Below are 13,241 nucleotides of genomic sequence, written 5' to 3'. Positions count from 1 at the left end.
CCATTGTACATTAGTATCACGAGGGCATAAATCAGGGGTGGGGAACCTCTTCTGGGTCGGGGCCAATGACCCACAGAAAAATCAGTCGGGGGTTGCACACAAGTGAGAAACCGAACAAACTCCCCCCCCCCCGCCATCCCTCACTAGCATGGACTCCCCATGCCTGTCCCCTGCCCCCAATGGCGGGGGGAGCTCAGAGCCTCGGTGGCTGCATCTAGGCAAGCCGGGAGCTGCATCTGGCACCCAGGCCTTAGGTTCCCCACCCCTGGCATAAATTCACCCCAGCTCAGAAGGTCCTGCTCCCCCACCAACTCCCACCCTCCTTAGTCTCCTCCAAAAGCCTTCTCCAGCTTTCCCCTCGTACCGGAGGCCGGGACAGGGAGGCAGAGAAGGACAATCGAAGCGTACGTCTGCACTGCAGTTGGAAACCCACAGCTGGCCTGCGCCAGCTGGCTTGGGTGTGTAATCGCAGTGTAGATGTTCCGGCCCAGGCTGCAGTGTGGACACATGCTCCTTGGCCGTCCCTGGGGCTCTGGGTGTGGTTTGGCACCACCCTTCTAGATCTGAGCCAAGGACTGTCTATGTCCAGACCCATCCGCTGCCCTGAACAGCCCCTTTCCCGGTACGACGCCCGTGGCTTTGGTGGCACGACACCGGGGTGGAACCTGCGCCACCATTTTTCTGTCCTTGCCTCTCCGTCAAACCCATCTGCAGTCCCCTTGTGGCTGCCTGCCTTTGACTCCTGACGCCCCGCACGCTCACACAGTCCCCCTTCCCACAGGACAAACACGCGGAAGAAGTGCGGAAAAACAAGGAGCTCAAGGAAGAGGCCTCCAGGTAGAGAGGCCGGGACGGTGGCGATTTGGACTGACAGCGCCGGTGAAGCTTTGCGGCCGATGACGGGACATTCCTCTGCTTGCTTTGTGTGTGAATGTAAAGAGTTGACCAGTGAAGCCATCCTATTTGTTTTGGGGGTGGGTGGGGGATGGGGAGGAGGCAGATGGGGCGGGGAGGTGTTGGTTGGCGGGAGGACAGGAAGGGAATAGACACACCCCGCTTGGGAAGTCTACACCCTCCCCATGGTTTCATTTTTACTTCCTCACCATGCGTGTCTACGACAGAATCCAAAGGGTCGGTGATGCTGGTGGCCAGGGGGTGGGAGAGGCATGTGCAGCGCGGGTGACTTTAATTTGGGGCTAAGTGCCAAGCGGACGGGCTGCCCGGCCGGCATCGCTCTGTAACGGTGGGCAGGGAAGTCGTCTCTCGGGGTGCGTGTCGTCTGTTCTGTGTTTTGCCATGAACTTTGGTCATCAATACAAACGAAACATCTCCTCTCCGCGTCTCGTTCTTCTTTCTGTCTCTCACAGCGGGCCTGTCGGGGGCCTGGCGCTGCTGCTGCTTCTTCCCAGAGGCTCTTGTCAGCTTTGGGAAACGGTTCCTGGCCAGCAATTCAGTATTGTCTGGCATAATGAGGAGGGTTCGCTCCCTCTTCCCCACCCCCGCATGAGAACCCATTGCTTCCTCAAATGGTGTTATCCGGCTGTAGGAGACTTGGTTGGCTGCCGTGGCGTTCGAAAGACCTTGCGACCGCACTAAGCGTGAGGATTTGTCAGACGCAGCCCGGGACGTAGCTTCTAATGCGATTCCCTTTGGCTGGAAGCAGCAGAAAATCTCTGCATTCTGGAGGCAGGAAAGCGGCGTGGGGCAGGAGGCGCCGTAGCTGGGCGGCTGGTGGACGAGACAGTCGGTGGTGGGTGATGCAGAGGGAATCCAGCGCAGGGCAGTGGAAGGGACGGTGATGCCAAGAGGACTAGCGGAGAGGAGCCCAGATAATAAAGCCAGGGAAGATGGAGGTGGTCAGGTCCCATCGGAAGCTGTGACTACCTCTGTCCATGGGGAATTGCTGCTAATGCCAGTCAAGCAAGTGACGTCCCAAAGGGAAGTGAGAAAAAACCGAAGCTATTCAGAACGGTGTCGTCCCAGCGGGACTGTGGACTGGGATCCCCGAGGAGATGGCGGAGGCTTCCTTGTTACAGGGTCTGCAGGGCATGTGGAAAGGGGTCACCTCCAGCTCACAGGGCCGGGTGGCACTGACAGCCTCCGGGGTTCCTCGCCCCACAGCTCCCATTGACCGGCCTTCTCACTCCTGGAGAAAGCAGGGAGGCTGAGGGGGCGTCCGTCCAGCTCGAAGCCAAAAGGCAGCAAGCCAGGACTAAGGATGTTACGTGTCAGGTAACTGACTCATCGAATAGTCGATGCATTTTTGCATCGACTATTCGATGAGTCGAGAGGGCGCCTCCACCTTTGAAGTGTAACAGCAGCCCTAGGCCCTAGGCTGTTGCTACGCTTCGAAAGCGAAAGTGCCGAAGCCGGAGGTCAGCTAGAGAGTCCCCGCTGCTCCCGGGCTTCACCTGGCATTTCAAAGCGGCAGCACCATGCAGAGCCCGGGGTCAGCTGGGATCCCCAGCTGATCCCAGGCTCCACATGGCATTGCCGCTTTGAAGTACCCCCTTCTCCCTCCCCCTTGCGTCCTCTATGTGATAGAGGCAGCAAGGGTGGGGGAAGCAACGAGTCGCCTAGTCTTTCGCATCCCTAGCCAGGACGTGCAGCTGCTCAACAGTAGCCGGCCTGCAGGCGGCAGACAGACCCGTCCCTATGCACTGCGTGGCTCTCCAGCGAGTGAGCTGTCGGTCTCCTCTACATCCGGATAAGGCTTTTAGGGCACTGATAAAATGAGGGGCCTTGATAAACAGCATCTCTGGGGCTTTTCTGAGGAAGCAATTAACCGAGAGCAGGCGGAAGCGGGTGGGGAAGCGGCGACGGGTTCTGTTCCACTTGTGGCACGAGCTGCCTTTTTGTAATGCAACCGTTGTAAATAAACTGCCTTGGCATTTCTTCCCTTTCTCATGAGCTGCGCAGTGTCTCGGGTGCCTTTTGTGCGGTGGCCGTCTGGCTCTCCTGCAGCCGTGAAGAGGGCCGGGGGAGGTGCGGGTGCTGAGGGAAAGGCAGGGGGGCGGCGGACGTGGGTGGAGGTTTCTGTGCGTGAGCGCACGCGCACGCGTGTGCTGGTGTGTGTCCGCATGTACCTGTGCCGTGAGCGTGCGTGGGAGGGGGTTTGTAAAAGAGCACCGGCCAAATCAAGGCGTCAGTCGGAGGATCTGTTCCAGCGCCGTGGCCGTGGGGCATTCCCGTTTGCACACGAGCCCGCCGGAGCAGTGCCTGGCTGGCTGGGACGTCCCTCAAAGCCTGCTGTCGGTGGACTCTTTCTGGGACCCCGGCCCGTGTTTCTTTCTGGGGTCTGGCCACGTGGAGCTGTAGGCAGCTTAGAGGCCACACCGGGCACTAAAGGGACAGCAAGTTGCCCTCGTGTGGGTCAGCAGAGAACGGTCGGCCACCGGTGGCATCTGGAATTCACAGCCCCGGGGCTGAGTACTGCAGCCACCCGCGAAACGTGAGACCAGAACTGCAGGGGGCTTTGGCTGTCCTTGCCCTTCGGGGGTCTCTGAAGGTCACCTGCCCTTCCTGAGACATACCCCTGCCGTCCCTCATCGGATATGGAAGCAGCTCACCAGCTACCCCTGCCTGTGGCATCCGCAGAGCCCCTCAGTGGGAGGCAGTGAGGGAAAGGCGGGAGGCAGAGACTTGCCTGGCTCCGGGCCTGTGTCCTGAGCCAGGTTGCCTCACCTCAGGAGACGTGGGTTCTAAGCCCGGCGTCACTAAAGGCCAAGGGGCCTAGCAGATGGGATGTGCTCTGGCACTTGGCCTACACAGCTTTCCTGCTCCTAGTGCGTGAAGGCCTGTTTGGGTAAAGCGCTTCCCCCCGCCCCCAGCCAGCTCCCCAGCAGTGGAGCCAGAGTTTTAGGGTTTCCTTACTTGCAATTGCTGTGAGGGCCCGTAGCTGTTTACACTGAACGCTCAGCCTGGTCTGTGAGCACAAGACCCTCTTCCACCCCCCACCAAATCAGTCTGACAGCTCAGCGAGGGCAGGAGGGACCCTGCTTGGGGAATGTGGGAGGAGGAAAAGGGGGCCAGAGCCCAAGTCCCACTGTGACTCCAGGGGGGAGCTGCAGTGGGTGGGGGGAGCTGGGAAGCCCAGTGGAGGTGGGGACAGGGCAGGGGGGTGGGGCCGGCAGCAGGGGAGCAAGCAATGCCCTCCCCCCAGCAAACTCCCTCATCTGGGATCAGTCAATTCCCTAAGGTGCTGGACCAGGGAGGTCCAACCTGTAGGAGTAAGAGCAGAGGGTGGCCAATAGGAGAGCAGAGAAATAGCAAACTTGGGGCTGAGTGCAATGCAAACTGGGAATTATGGGCCGTGTACTGCTGGGTGCCAGGGCCCACGGATGGTTGCTGTTGTGTCCTGTCACCTCTGACTGTGCCCGGTACAGCCACGTATCCCACGGCAGGAGCGGTCTCTCCTACGCCATCAACACCCGCAGAATGCGCTCGGTTCCTTCACCGCAGTAAGGGAGTAGGGGGTCGGTAGCACAGTCCGTTGCTGCGCTCGGGAACTTGCCCAAGCATTATCCATTCAGACACACCTCTTAAGGGATGCACTACGCGGCCGGATTGTCCCTGGATTAGGCATGGACCGGATCCGGGGAAAGCTACTGACTGTATCAGCGCTGATGTTCCTGAAGGAACTCTGTACAGTAAGGGGTAAGAGCACACAAGGCCAGATGTCACAGTCCGTGAGGCAGGACAACCCCACTGCAAAGCAGAGTCCAGTATCCATCTCAGTCTGTATGCACAGAGAGGGCCTCCAGAAAGCCAGGGAGGTCCCTCTGCCATGCAGTATAGCCCTGGTGCCCCAATAAGATGCATGGTCCTGATTCCCAAAGCAGGGCAACAAACCTGATCTGAGGACAGAGGGACAAAGCAGGTGAGGAAGGCCAGAGGGAGCTCATTTCATAGGCTCTGGCCAAGAGAAGGCTCCAGGAGCGTGGGGTGGGGATAGGGGAGGGTGATCACATACATCAGTGCCTGCAGGGAAACAGAAATGAAAGAAGGCCGCAGCTGCAGACTCGGAGGATGGTAGGACGAGGCGCTGAGGCTAAGGAACACTGAAGCAGCACATCCCTGCGCAGCTGAGAGAAGTTGCTGGTGGGAACTCGGCTGGGGGAATGATCAGCAGGGTTTTCCATGGGGCAGAGCTCCAAGCTGACGGATGAGAAGCCTTGGCCATGAGTGGGCCCTGTGCCATGGGTGGGCTGATGGGAGCAACAGCGTTGAAGGGCAAGGAGGAAAGTTGGGGGGCGGGAAATAACCACCGGGCTTATTAAAATAAATTAATTTAAATCTTAACTTGAGATGGAGGCTCGCTTGGCTTCACAGGAACTGCCCCTCCCCCCCCATTCTCCTCCTCACCTGGCAGAGTGACAGCAGACCAAATCAATAGACCAACAGCAGAATCCCCTCAACCAATCAGATCCAAGTGGCTGAATATACACGGAGGCTAGGAGACGGTTACCTAGCAACTACTAACATCTGGGTACCACTTGTGTGGGTAGGACAGCGCCTGGGGCAGCAAGGGGCAGAGGCTGTGCTGGCACTACTAATGCTAGCTAGGCCTTCTTAGGAGAGATGGGGCAGGGTAGAGCATGTTAGAGGGTCCTTTTCCAGCCCTAGGACCTAGGATCACCTGATGCCTTGTGAGATTGGATGGAACATGGCAGTAAATAGTCTGTATATTGCCTGGGAGTAGACTGGAGGAGCTAACAGACCTTTTCCAACTCTCTCTTCCATGGATTTGCTGACACACCAATGAGCTGCCACGGAGCCCGTGACATGAGACGGACACAGGTGCTTTTGCGGAAAAACTTGCCAGTCTAGACACAGCCTGGGTGACTGGGCAACACAATAGCAGATGACGGATATTCAGGGATGAGAAATGCAAAGCAGCACACACGGACAAGCAACCCCAACTCTACATACAAAAGGATGGGAGCTAAATTAGCTGCAATCTCGGCAGAAAGATCTTGGCACCGTTGCGGATAGTTCTTGAAACCTTCCCTCGCAGTGCAGCGGCGGCCACAAGAGAACATCAGGAACCAGTAGGAAAGGGATCGACAGTAAAGCAGAGACTAGCATAATGTCACTATCGAAATCCAGGGTATGTCCACACCTTCCATAAGAGGAGAGAGTGAAAAGCCTGGGACAGGTTTAACCATTCAGGTGAAAAGAGAGACGATGGGGGAGGAGGGATGTGGCAAGAAGTCTATAAAATCATGAGGAGCGTGGAGAAAATGGATAGAGAAGTGTTCTGTCCCCCTTAACACATACGACGAGAACCAGGGGTCAGTCGATGAAATCAATAAGCAGCGCGTTCAAAACAAACAAAAGGAAGGATTTCTTCCCACCATACAGACTCAACCTGTGGGACTCCTTGCCAGGTGAGGTTGTGAAGGACAAAAGCATTATGGGGCTCAAAAAAGAATTGGATAAGTTCATGGAGGACAGCTCCACCAATGGCTATTAGCCAAGATGGTCCGGGATGAAACCTCCAAATGACGTATGGGATTGGACGATAGGGGATGGATCACTCAATAATTGCCCTCTTCTGTGCATTCCCCCTGAATTAGCTGGCACCGGCCACTGTTGGGAGACAGGACCCTGGGCTAGATGGACTTTTGATCTGACCCAGTGTGGCCGTACTTAAGAAAGCCACATGTGTTCAGTGATTTACCCCATCTCAGCACATACCAGAGCAGTGGAAAGTTCAGTTCCAAGACAATAGACTTCTCAATTGATTACAAGGGGTGAAGCATGCATGAGTCAGGAGCTGGTGCGGAATCCTAGAATCCTATAACTGGAAGGGACCTCGAGATGGCAGGACCCAGCCTCATCTAGACCATCCCTGACAGGTGTCTGTCTAACCCGCTCTGAAATATCTCCAGTGCTGGAGATTCCACAACCTCCCTAGACAATTTATTCCAGTGTTGAATGACACCCCCAAAATGGAAGATCTCTGTTTACCCAGGGAGCTGAGGAAACAACATGCCTCCATACGGACCTGCCAGGCTAGCCTCCAGGGTGAGAGGTAAATTAGCTCTCAGGGGTCTGCTCAGTCCTTGGTCACAGGGCTGAAGTGGTGAGGGAAGCCTGGTAGGCAAACTCACTATGGCTCTGTTCACATGACAGCAGCACAGCGACGGCAGTTTCCACCTCTGTAGTTAATCAACCACTCTGAGAGCTGGCGGCTCAGTGGGCAACATAATCATTCCAGTGATCTAGCCATGTGTACAGTCCTGGGAGGTCAACCTAACTATAGCACTCGGTGTGCAAAATTTTTCACAGCTCTGAGCGACGCCATGAAGTAGACCTAACTTCTAAGTGTAGAGCAGGCCTACATGGTTAGCCTGTGGAACTCCCTGCTGCAGGATGTTACTGAGGCAAATAGAGTAAGACTCAGAACTGGGTTTGGACATGCGCAGGAGCAGGAGTGGAAGCTGTTTCAAGAGGAGCAAAGAGGAAGCTATCAGTCCGCACACCGCACCGTGAAAAGACCCACTACAGAACCTGCTCTATTTTCCCAGCTGATATGTCTCTTATGGGATATTATCTGGGGCTGTTTCCTAGTTCCTTTCAAAAAGGCACCAGCAGTGGAATTTCTATGCCTTCCCTTGAGAGCTCAGGCTACAGTCTTACCCGTTGGGGCAGGATTCCTACGCTGTTGCAGGGTCTGTGTGTAATCGGCCTGCTGTGCCAGTGATCATCCCAGCGGGTGTAATAGCAGGGTAGCTGGGGAGATGACAGGGAGGCGGCAGATGCCGGGCGACAGATGGGCCAGTGTGTACCAACCTCCTGCCTCCAGCTCCCCGCATCATTCCAGCCCTCCAGCTCTGTGTCATGCCAACAGCCCAGGGGCGGTTGACGGAAGGAAGGCGCAGCAGCCAGCAAGGCGCTGTGCCGCGAGCAGGACAGCCCCCGTTGGCACCACAGGAGCTATCTTTAGCCCTGAGCAATGTCAGGAAAAACAAAGCCCCATGTGCACTAACATTATCGCTTCTTCCCTCCCGGCTGCTCCCGCCGATGTGCTGGCAGGGACTAATTACCAGGCCACCCGCTTGTTGGGTTGCTCCCACTGCTGCTTGGAGAAAGGATCAGGACAGAAGAGGAGACGTGGAACTATGCCCAGGGTGGATTTGGAGGCTCACGGTCCCTTTTCTAACCAGACTCCCCTGCCGGAGACACACATATAACCCCGGAGTCTGCAGGCCTCCCGCGGCCACAGTGCAGTGGATCTGCACCAAAAGCCGGCTCTGTGTGGGCTGTGGACGGCCCAGCTGCAGGGGCGGCTGGCACACTAGGTGAAGAAGGCATGGCCCACACTCTGCCCTCCAGAACGCCTACGGAAGGTGTACTTGGGGTGGAGTGTTGCTGCCCCCCAGCGCCCGCCCTCCCCGGTTCTCCAGGGCCAGCGTCGCGTGCCTGCCTTCCTCCCCATGATGGTGGGGAGAGGGATTGGGGCCACGCACGGCCCCACCTCCCCGTGGAGCTCAGGGGTGAGGTTGAGGGCAGGGCTAGGGGGTGCTTGACTCCCCCAGCCCTACCTTCACCCACCACCCACGCCCAGCTGCAAGTGCTGTCCCAGCTCTCCAGGGGTCCCGCATCTGTAACTGCGCTTGGCTCATTTCACTCTTTGCATCTTACTGCCGTCCGGGCCATTTTCTCAGCCGGTAGAAATCCACGTCACCCACAGGCCTGGAGGGGCAAAAGCCAAATGAAGTCAGGGAAAGAGCTGGCCCCCACGGAGTATTTTTAGAGTTCGAATCATGCCGCGGAGGCACTAGGCGTCCGGAAATGACTCACGGATGCTGCGAAACAGCACTGGGTAGCCGCTAGGTTCCCACAGCGCTTGGGCGATTTGGGGCCTGTTCATGTCCAAGGCTGCTCTGCTCTGAAAAGCGGCTGTGAAAACAGCAGCACGCGCGGCCCGAGACTCACATGTCTCCATGGCTCTAGATCAAATGGGCTCAGCCGGCAAGGAAACCAACGAGTTTTCTTCCTCCCCACCCACCAGGGCCGGATTAAGGGGGGGCTAATCGAGCAGCTGCCTGGGGCGCCAACCTATGGGGGCGTCTGATGGCAGCTCTAAGGGGCACCGCACGGCCCCCAGCCCCAGGTGCTCAGGGCCTCATGGCAGCGGTAAGGTGCACAGCGCGCCGGGGGGCGGGACCATGCATGCACCGTGCACCTGGGGGCGGAGCCACGCCTGTGTCGCACTCCCGCTGCCCGGGGTGCAGGAATGGCTCAAGCCGGCCCTGCCACCCGCCATGCCAACTCCCTGGGACTTCCCGCGGCTTTGTGCAAATGCGCTTCTGCAGATGAGCCAGGCATCACATGGAAATGCTGGATGCAAAAGCGGGATCACTGGCCCGCTCGTCATCTACTGAACTGGCCTGTTCTATTGATAGGCAGGTGCCGTTTCGGTGCCAGCGATCAGGAAGCTTGACGGCAGATTTATTATCAACGTGTTCCAGTTGGGAAAAAGCCTATTTCCAGCCCACAAGGAGCAACGATGAAGAGCCAGACAAGGAACCCATAGCTGGGGCGGCAGGTATCAGAGGCAGGGGAAGGCATTGCCTTCCCAAACTACCAGCCTGGCCCCACCGGGGGCCAGGCGTACCGGTGGCAGAGTACTGGTGGGTGCTCCAGGGTCAGGGAGGATGGGGCCACGCACTGGGCAGGGGGCCTTGGCTCCCATGGGGGCGGGGCCTGAGTAGACGGGGCGGGGCTGGAGGCTTGCCTTCCCCAGTCCTACCTCCATGCCAATAGCCCTTCATGGTGATAAGGAAGCAAGGTGGTGTAGACCCACTATGGCTAGTCACCATCCCACTGTTGTAGGACGGAATCAGCTACCAGAGTGGTACCCAGGGTGCGCGGTGGGACTGGTTATCTGCCCAATACGTTATTTTCCCTTTCCCAGTGCTGCCTCAGGAGCTGGCAGCACACGGGCCAGAACTTTCTGCCTCCCCACGGGATGATTTGCCTGCTGAGGGTCACGCGCCATCCCGGAGGCAGAGGCACAGGGACAGACATGCCTAGAGGAGGACAGAGACGAGATTCAAGCTGCGTCTGCTGCTTTCTGGTGTCTTTCATCAGTAAGCAAGAGTTTACTTAGCTAAACAAGCGCGTTTCATGCCACGACGAAAACTGTGGCTTAGCGGCAGCCGAAGGCGCTGCTCATGAAGACGTTAAACCAGGAAACAGAGCGTAGCAAAGGCTCAATAGCTCTGCAGCGTAAAGTGGAAATGACACTATTTGGAGAGGCTTCGATTAGATGGACGGGCCCATAGGATCAATAGCAACCGCACCCTGCTAGACTTCATGGAGTTTCTGGTTTGGGGGTTGAAATCCCTCCGTAGGGTCTGGACTTTAGTTTTTATTTTCTTTTAGATTTTCTTTACTTTGTTTTTAACGTTGCTTCATTTCAGGATTTGTGTTGGGAGGTTGCTGGGGATTTTTTGGGTTGGTTGGGGTTTCTTTGGGGGGTTCAGTTATGAAAATTATCCTCCGAGGAGGGGAAAGAATTGTACATCTCAGGCCACCCTGTGACGTCCTGAGAAATGAGATCATCAGTCAGTGGAGCCCTAAACCAGTGATTCCTAACCAAATGCACTTCTAAGAGGTTTGTTCTTTAGCTAGTCCATCAAAGCTACTAGTTATCTCAACAGAGAAGTTACACCCCATAAAATAGCCGGAGGGTACATCTACACAGCGGCATTTTTTCAGAATGACTGACGTTATTCTGAAATAACAAAGAGCATGTCTACAGTGCAGGCCGTTACAGTAATTCCTCATTTAACACGTGCCCACTTAACACGTTTTCGCAATAGCATGATTGTTTTTTTAGGGAACGTTTTTTGAATTACACGACTGTCCCCGGAATAATACGATTTTCCCAGCCAGCCTGTTGCTGGCGGCTGCATGGGGCTTCCCCCGCCTCCCTGCAAAGCGATGGAGGGTTCACACTCGCCGCGCCGTTCCCCGGCGACCCCCCCCTCACCGGACACAGTGCAGGTCCTGGCAGACCCATTACAGGGGCATACTCCCAACCCAATCCCCCCTCCCCTCTCCTCTCCTTCCCTTCCCTTCCCCAGAGCCAAAGACCTCCCCTCCCTGCTGTAACCCAGTCCCCTTTCTCCCCCAACCATATCTCCCGGTCCCAACAGACACCACCACCTTGAAATGCAACCCCCACCTTTTCCATTATTTTCAATGGGAAAATTGACCCCACATAACACGTTTTCACTTAACACGATCATTTTCTGAAACATCTCTGTAGTGTTAAATGAGGAATTACTGTATTTAGACCTAACGGTGAGCTGGAGGGCTTCTTACTCCGACTCTTGTGACCCTCATTTCACGAGGAGTAGGGAAGTCGAAGGGAGAGTGTTCGTCCTTCGACCTCCTGCTGTGTAGACAGCGCCCAAGGCCGAGTTAAGCTATTTCCACTTTAGCCATGCGATTGACGTAGCTGAAGTTGTGCAGCTTAACTCGGCTTTAGCCCTGCTGTGTAGACGTACCCTGAGGCTGTGTCTAGACTGGCAAGTTTTTCCGCAAAAGCACTAAGTGGGCGATAGGTGACAGCGGTGGTTTTGGACTCTCAACCTACCCCTGCGGATCCCTTTTCAGACAGGATATTCCCAGCCTTAAACACACCCTAAATGGTTATTTCTAGTAGGGTGGTAGGAGAACAGTATAACCACCACGGGGCAGATTTGAACCTGGTACCTCTGAAGCAAAGTATAGGAGCCTCTACCCTCTGAGCTAAAAGCCCATTGGCTCCCACCCCATGCTGTAGAGGTCTCTTGATCTTAACTGTTGCTGTGGTCTAGGTACCACTTGCATTGCTCAGTAACCACAGTAGGGCTGTGTCTAGACTGGCAAGTTTTTCCGCAAAAGCAGCTGCTTCTGCGGAAAAACTTGCCAGCTGTCTACACTGGCCGCTTGAATTTCTGCAAGAACACTGACTTCCTACTGTCTGAAATTAGTGCTTCTTGCAGAAATACTATGCTGCTCCCGTTCGGGCAAAAGTCCAGTGTAGACAGCTGAGATTTGTTTTGCGCAAAAAAGCCCCAGTCGTGAAAATGGCGATCGGGGCTTTTTTGCGCAAAAGCGCGTCTAGACGCTCTTTTCCGCAAATGCTTTTAACGGAAAACTTTTCCGTTAAAAGCATTTGCGGAAAATCATGCCAGTCTAGACGTAGCCTAAGAGACTACGTACAACAGGGAGGAGGCGGCGTGTACATTTACAATCACTCTGTTCATCTCCTGCCCTTTTCTTCCCTAGCATTTTGTTACCACTCAGTTGAGTCATTGTGGCATAGTGGGGGGCTGTCTGCTCTGTAAGCCGGGGTCCCCCTGCGCTGTGATGTGTGAGTCCCACTGACTCACCCACATGTGTATTAACCCAGACACCTAGGCTCAGCCTGAGGAGATAACAGGGGATCCCCAGGGGGAGAGACAAAGGGAGAGAGGCAGAGACCAACACCAGGTTTCGGGGGAAGGGGCAGTGGCTGGCTGGGAAACATGAAGGAAGCAGCCTTAGCTGAGGGCTGAGGGTCTAGTGATGACAATGGACCCCCTAATCCAAGGGGTCTGAGGCATCCTGGCCCCGACTCCTGAAACCACATCCCGACTATGCTGTGCTGTATCCTGGAGGAGCAATAAACCCTCCCTAGTCTACTGGTTGGCGGAGTCTCATCTTGCTGCAGACGGGGTGCAGGATCGGGGAGTACCCGACATGCCGCCACAGTCACGTCTGCTATTTGTTCTCAAGCTCTACAGGGCAGATTCTCCAACCCTCCTTAGTCCCCTTAGCTGGAGCGGTGCTAAGACAAGTAGTCCTAGGAACTCCTCCGCTGGTAGCATTCACACTATGGCAGCTGTCCCTGTTCAACCCAGCCTTGAGGTGCGACCTATGCTGGGTTGGAGCAGCGAGGCATGTCAGGGCTGGGGCCAGAGCACAAGAGGGTCTTCTCAATTTCTGACAGGAGCCAGCTGGGCCCAGGGCACCCCCAAGATTGAGAGGCAGGAGGGCAGAAAAGAAACATAAAAGCCACCTGTGCTCCTTGCAAGTGAGCAAACCCCTGAACCTTGGGCGAAGGAAAAGCCACCGAGAAATCACTTCCAGCCACAACCATCGCCCCATATGTCTCTCCGCCCCCAGCTGGATACCGACCAGCCAGACTTAATTATTAAGTAAATACGAATCTCCGTATGCTCTTCTCAAGAGGGGAC

At 55.9% G+C, this 13,241-nt stretch overlaps 1 protein-coding gene across 4 annotated transcripts in view; it reads left to right on the top strand.

The window, feature by feature from the left end:
* Window positions 1-2,903, top strand: part of STMN4 (stathmin 4) — a 29,357-nt gene extending 26,454 nt beyond the window's left edge. For all 4 annotated transcript variants that reach the window (XM_006116739.4, XM_006116738.4, XM_025181500.2 and 1 more), the window contains one exon: window positions 782-2,903. In XM_006116739.4, the coding sequence (XP_006116801.1) occupies window positions 782-841 (60 nt within the window). In that variant the 3' untranslated portion in view covers window positions 842-2,903. The remainder of the gene's footprint in view (window positions 1-781) is intronic.
* Window positions 2,904-13,241: the final 10,338 nt, after the last annotated feature.

The sequence above is a fragment of the Pelodiscus sinensis genome, chromosome 3 (genome assembly GCF_049634645.1).
Source record: "Pelodiscus sinensis isolate JC-2024 chromosome 3, ASM4963464v1, whole genome shotgun sequence".
Lineage (NCBI taxonomy): Eukaryota > Metazoa > Chordata > Testudines > Trionychidae > Pelodiscus > Pelodiscus sinensis.
Note: the sequence above shows the minus strand (reverse complement) of the source record. Positions and strands in the feature narration are given on the sequence as shown.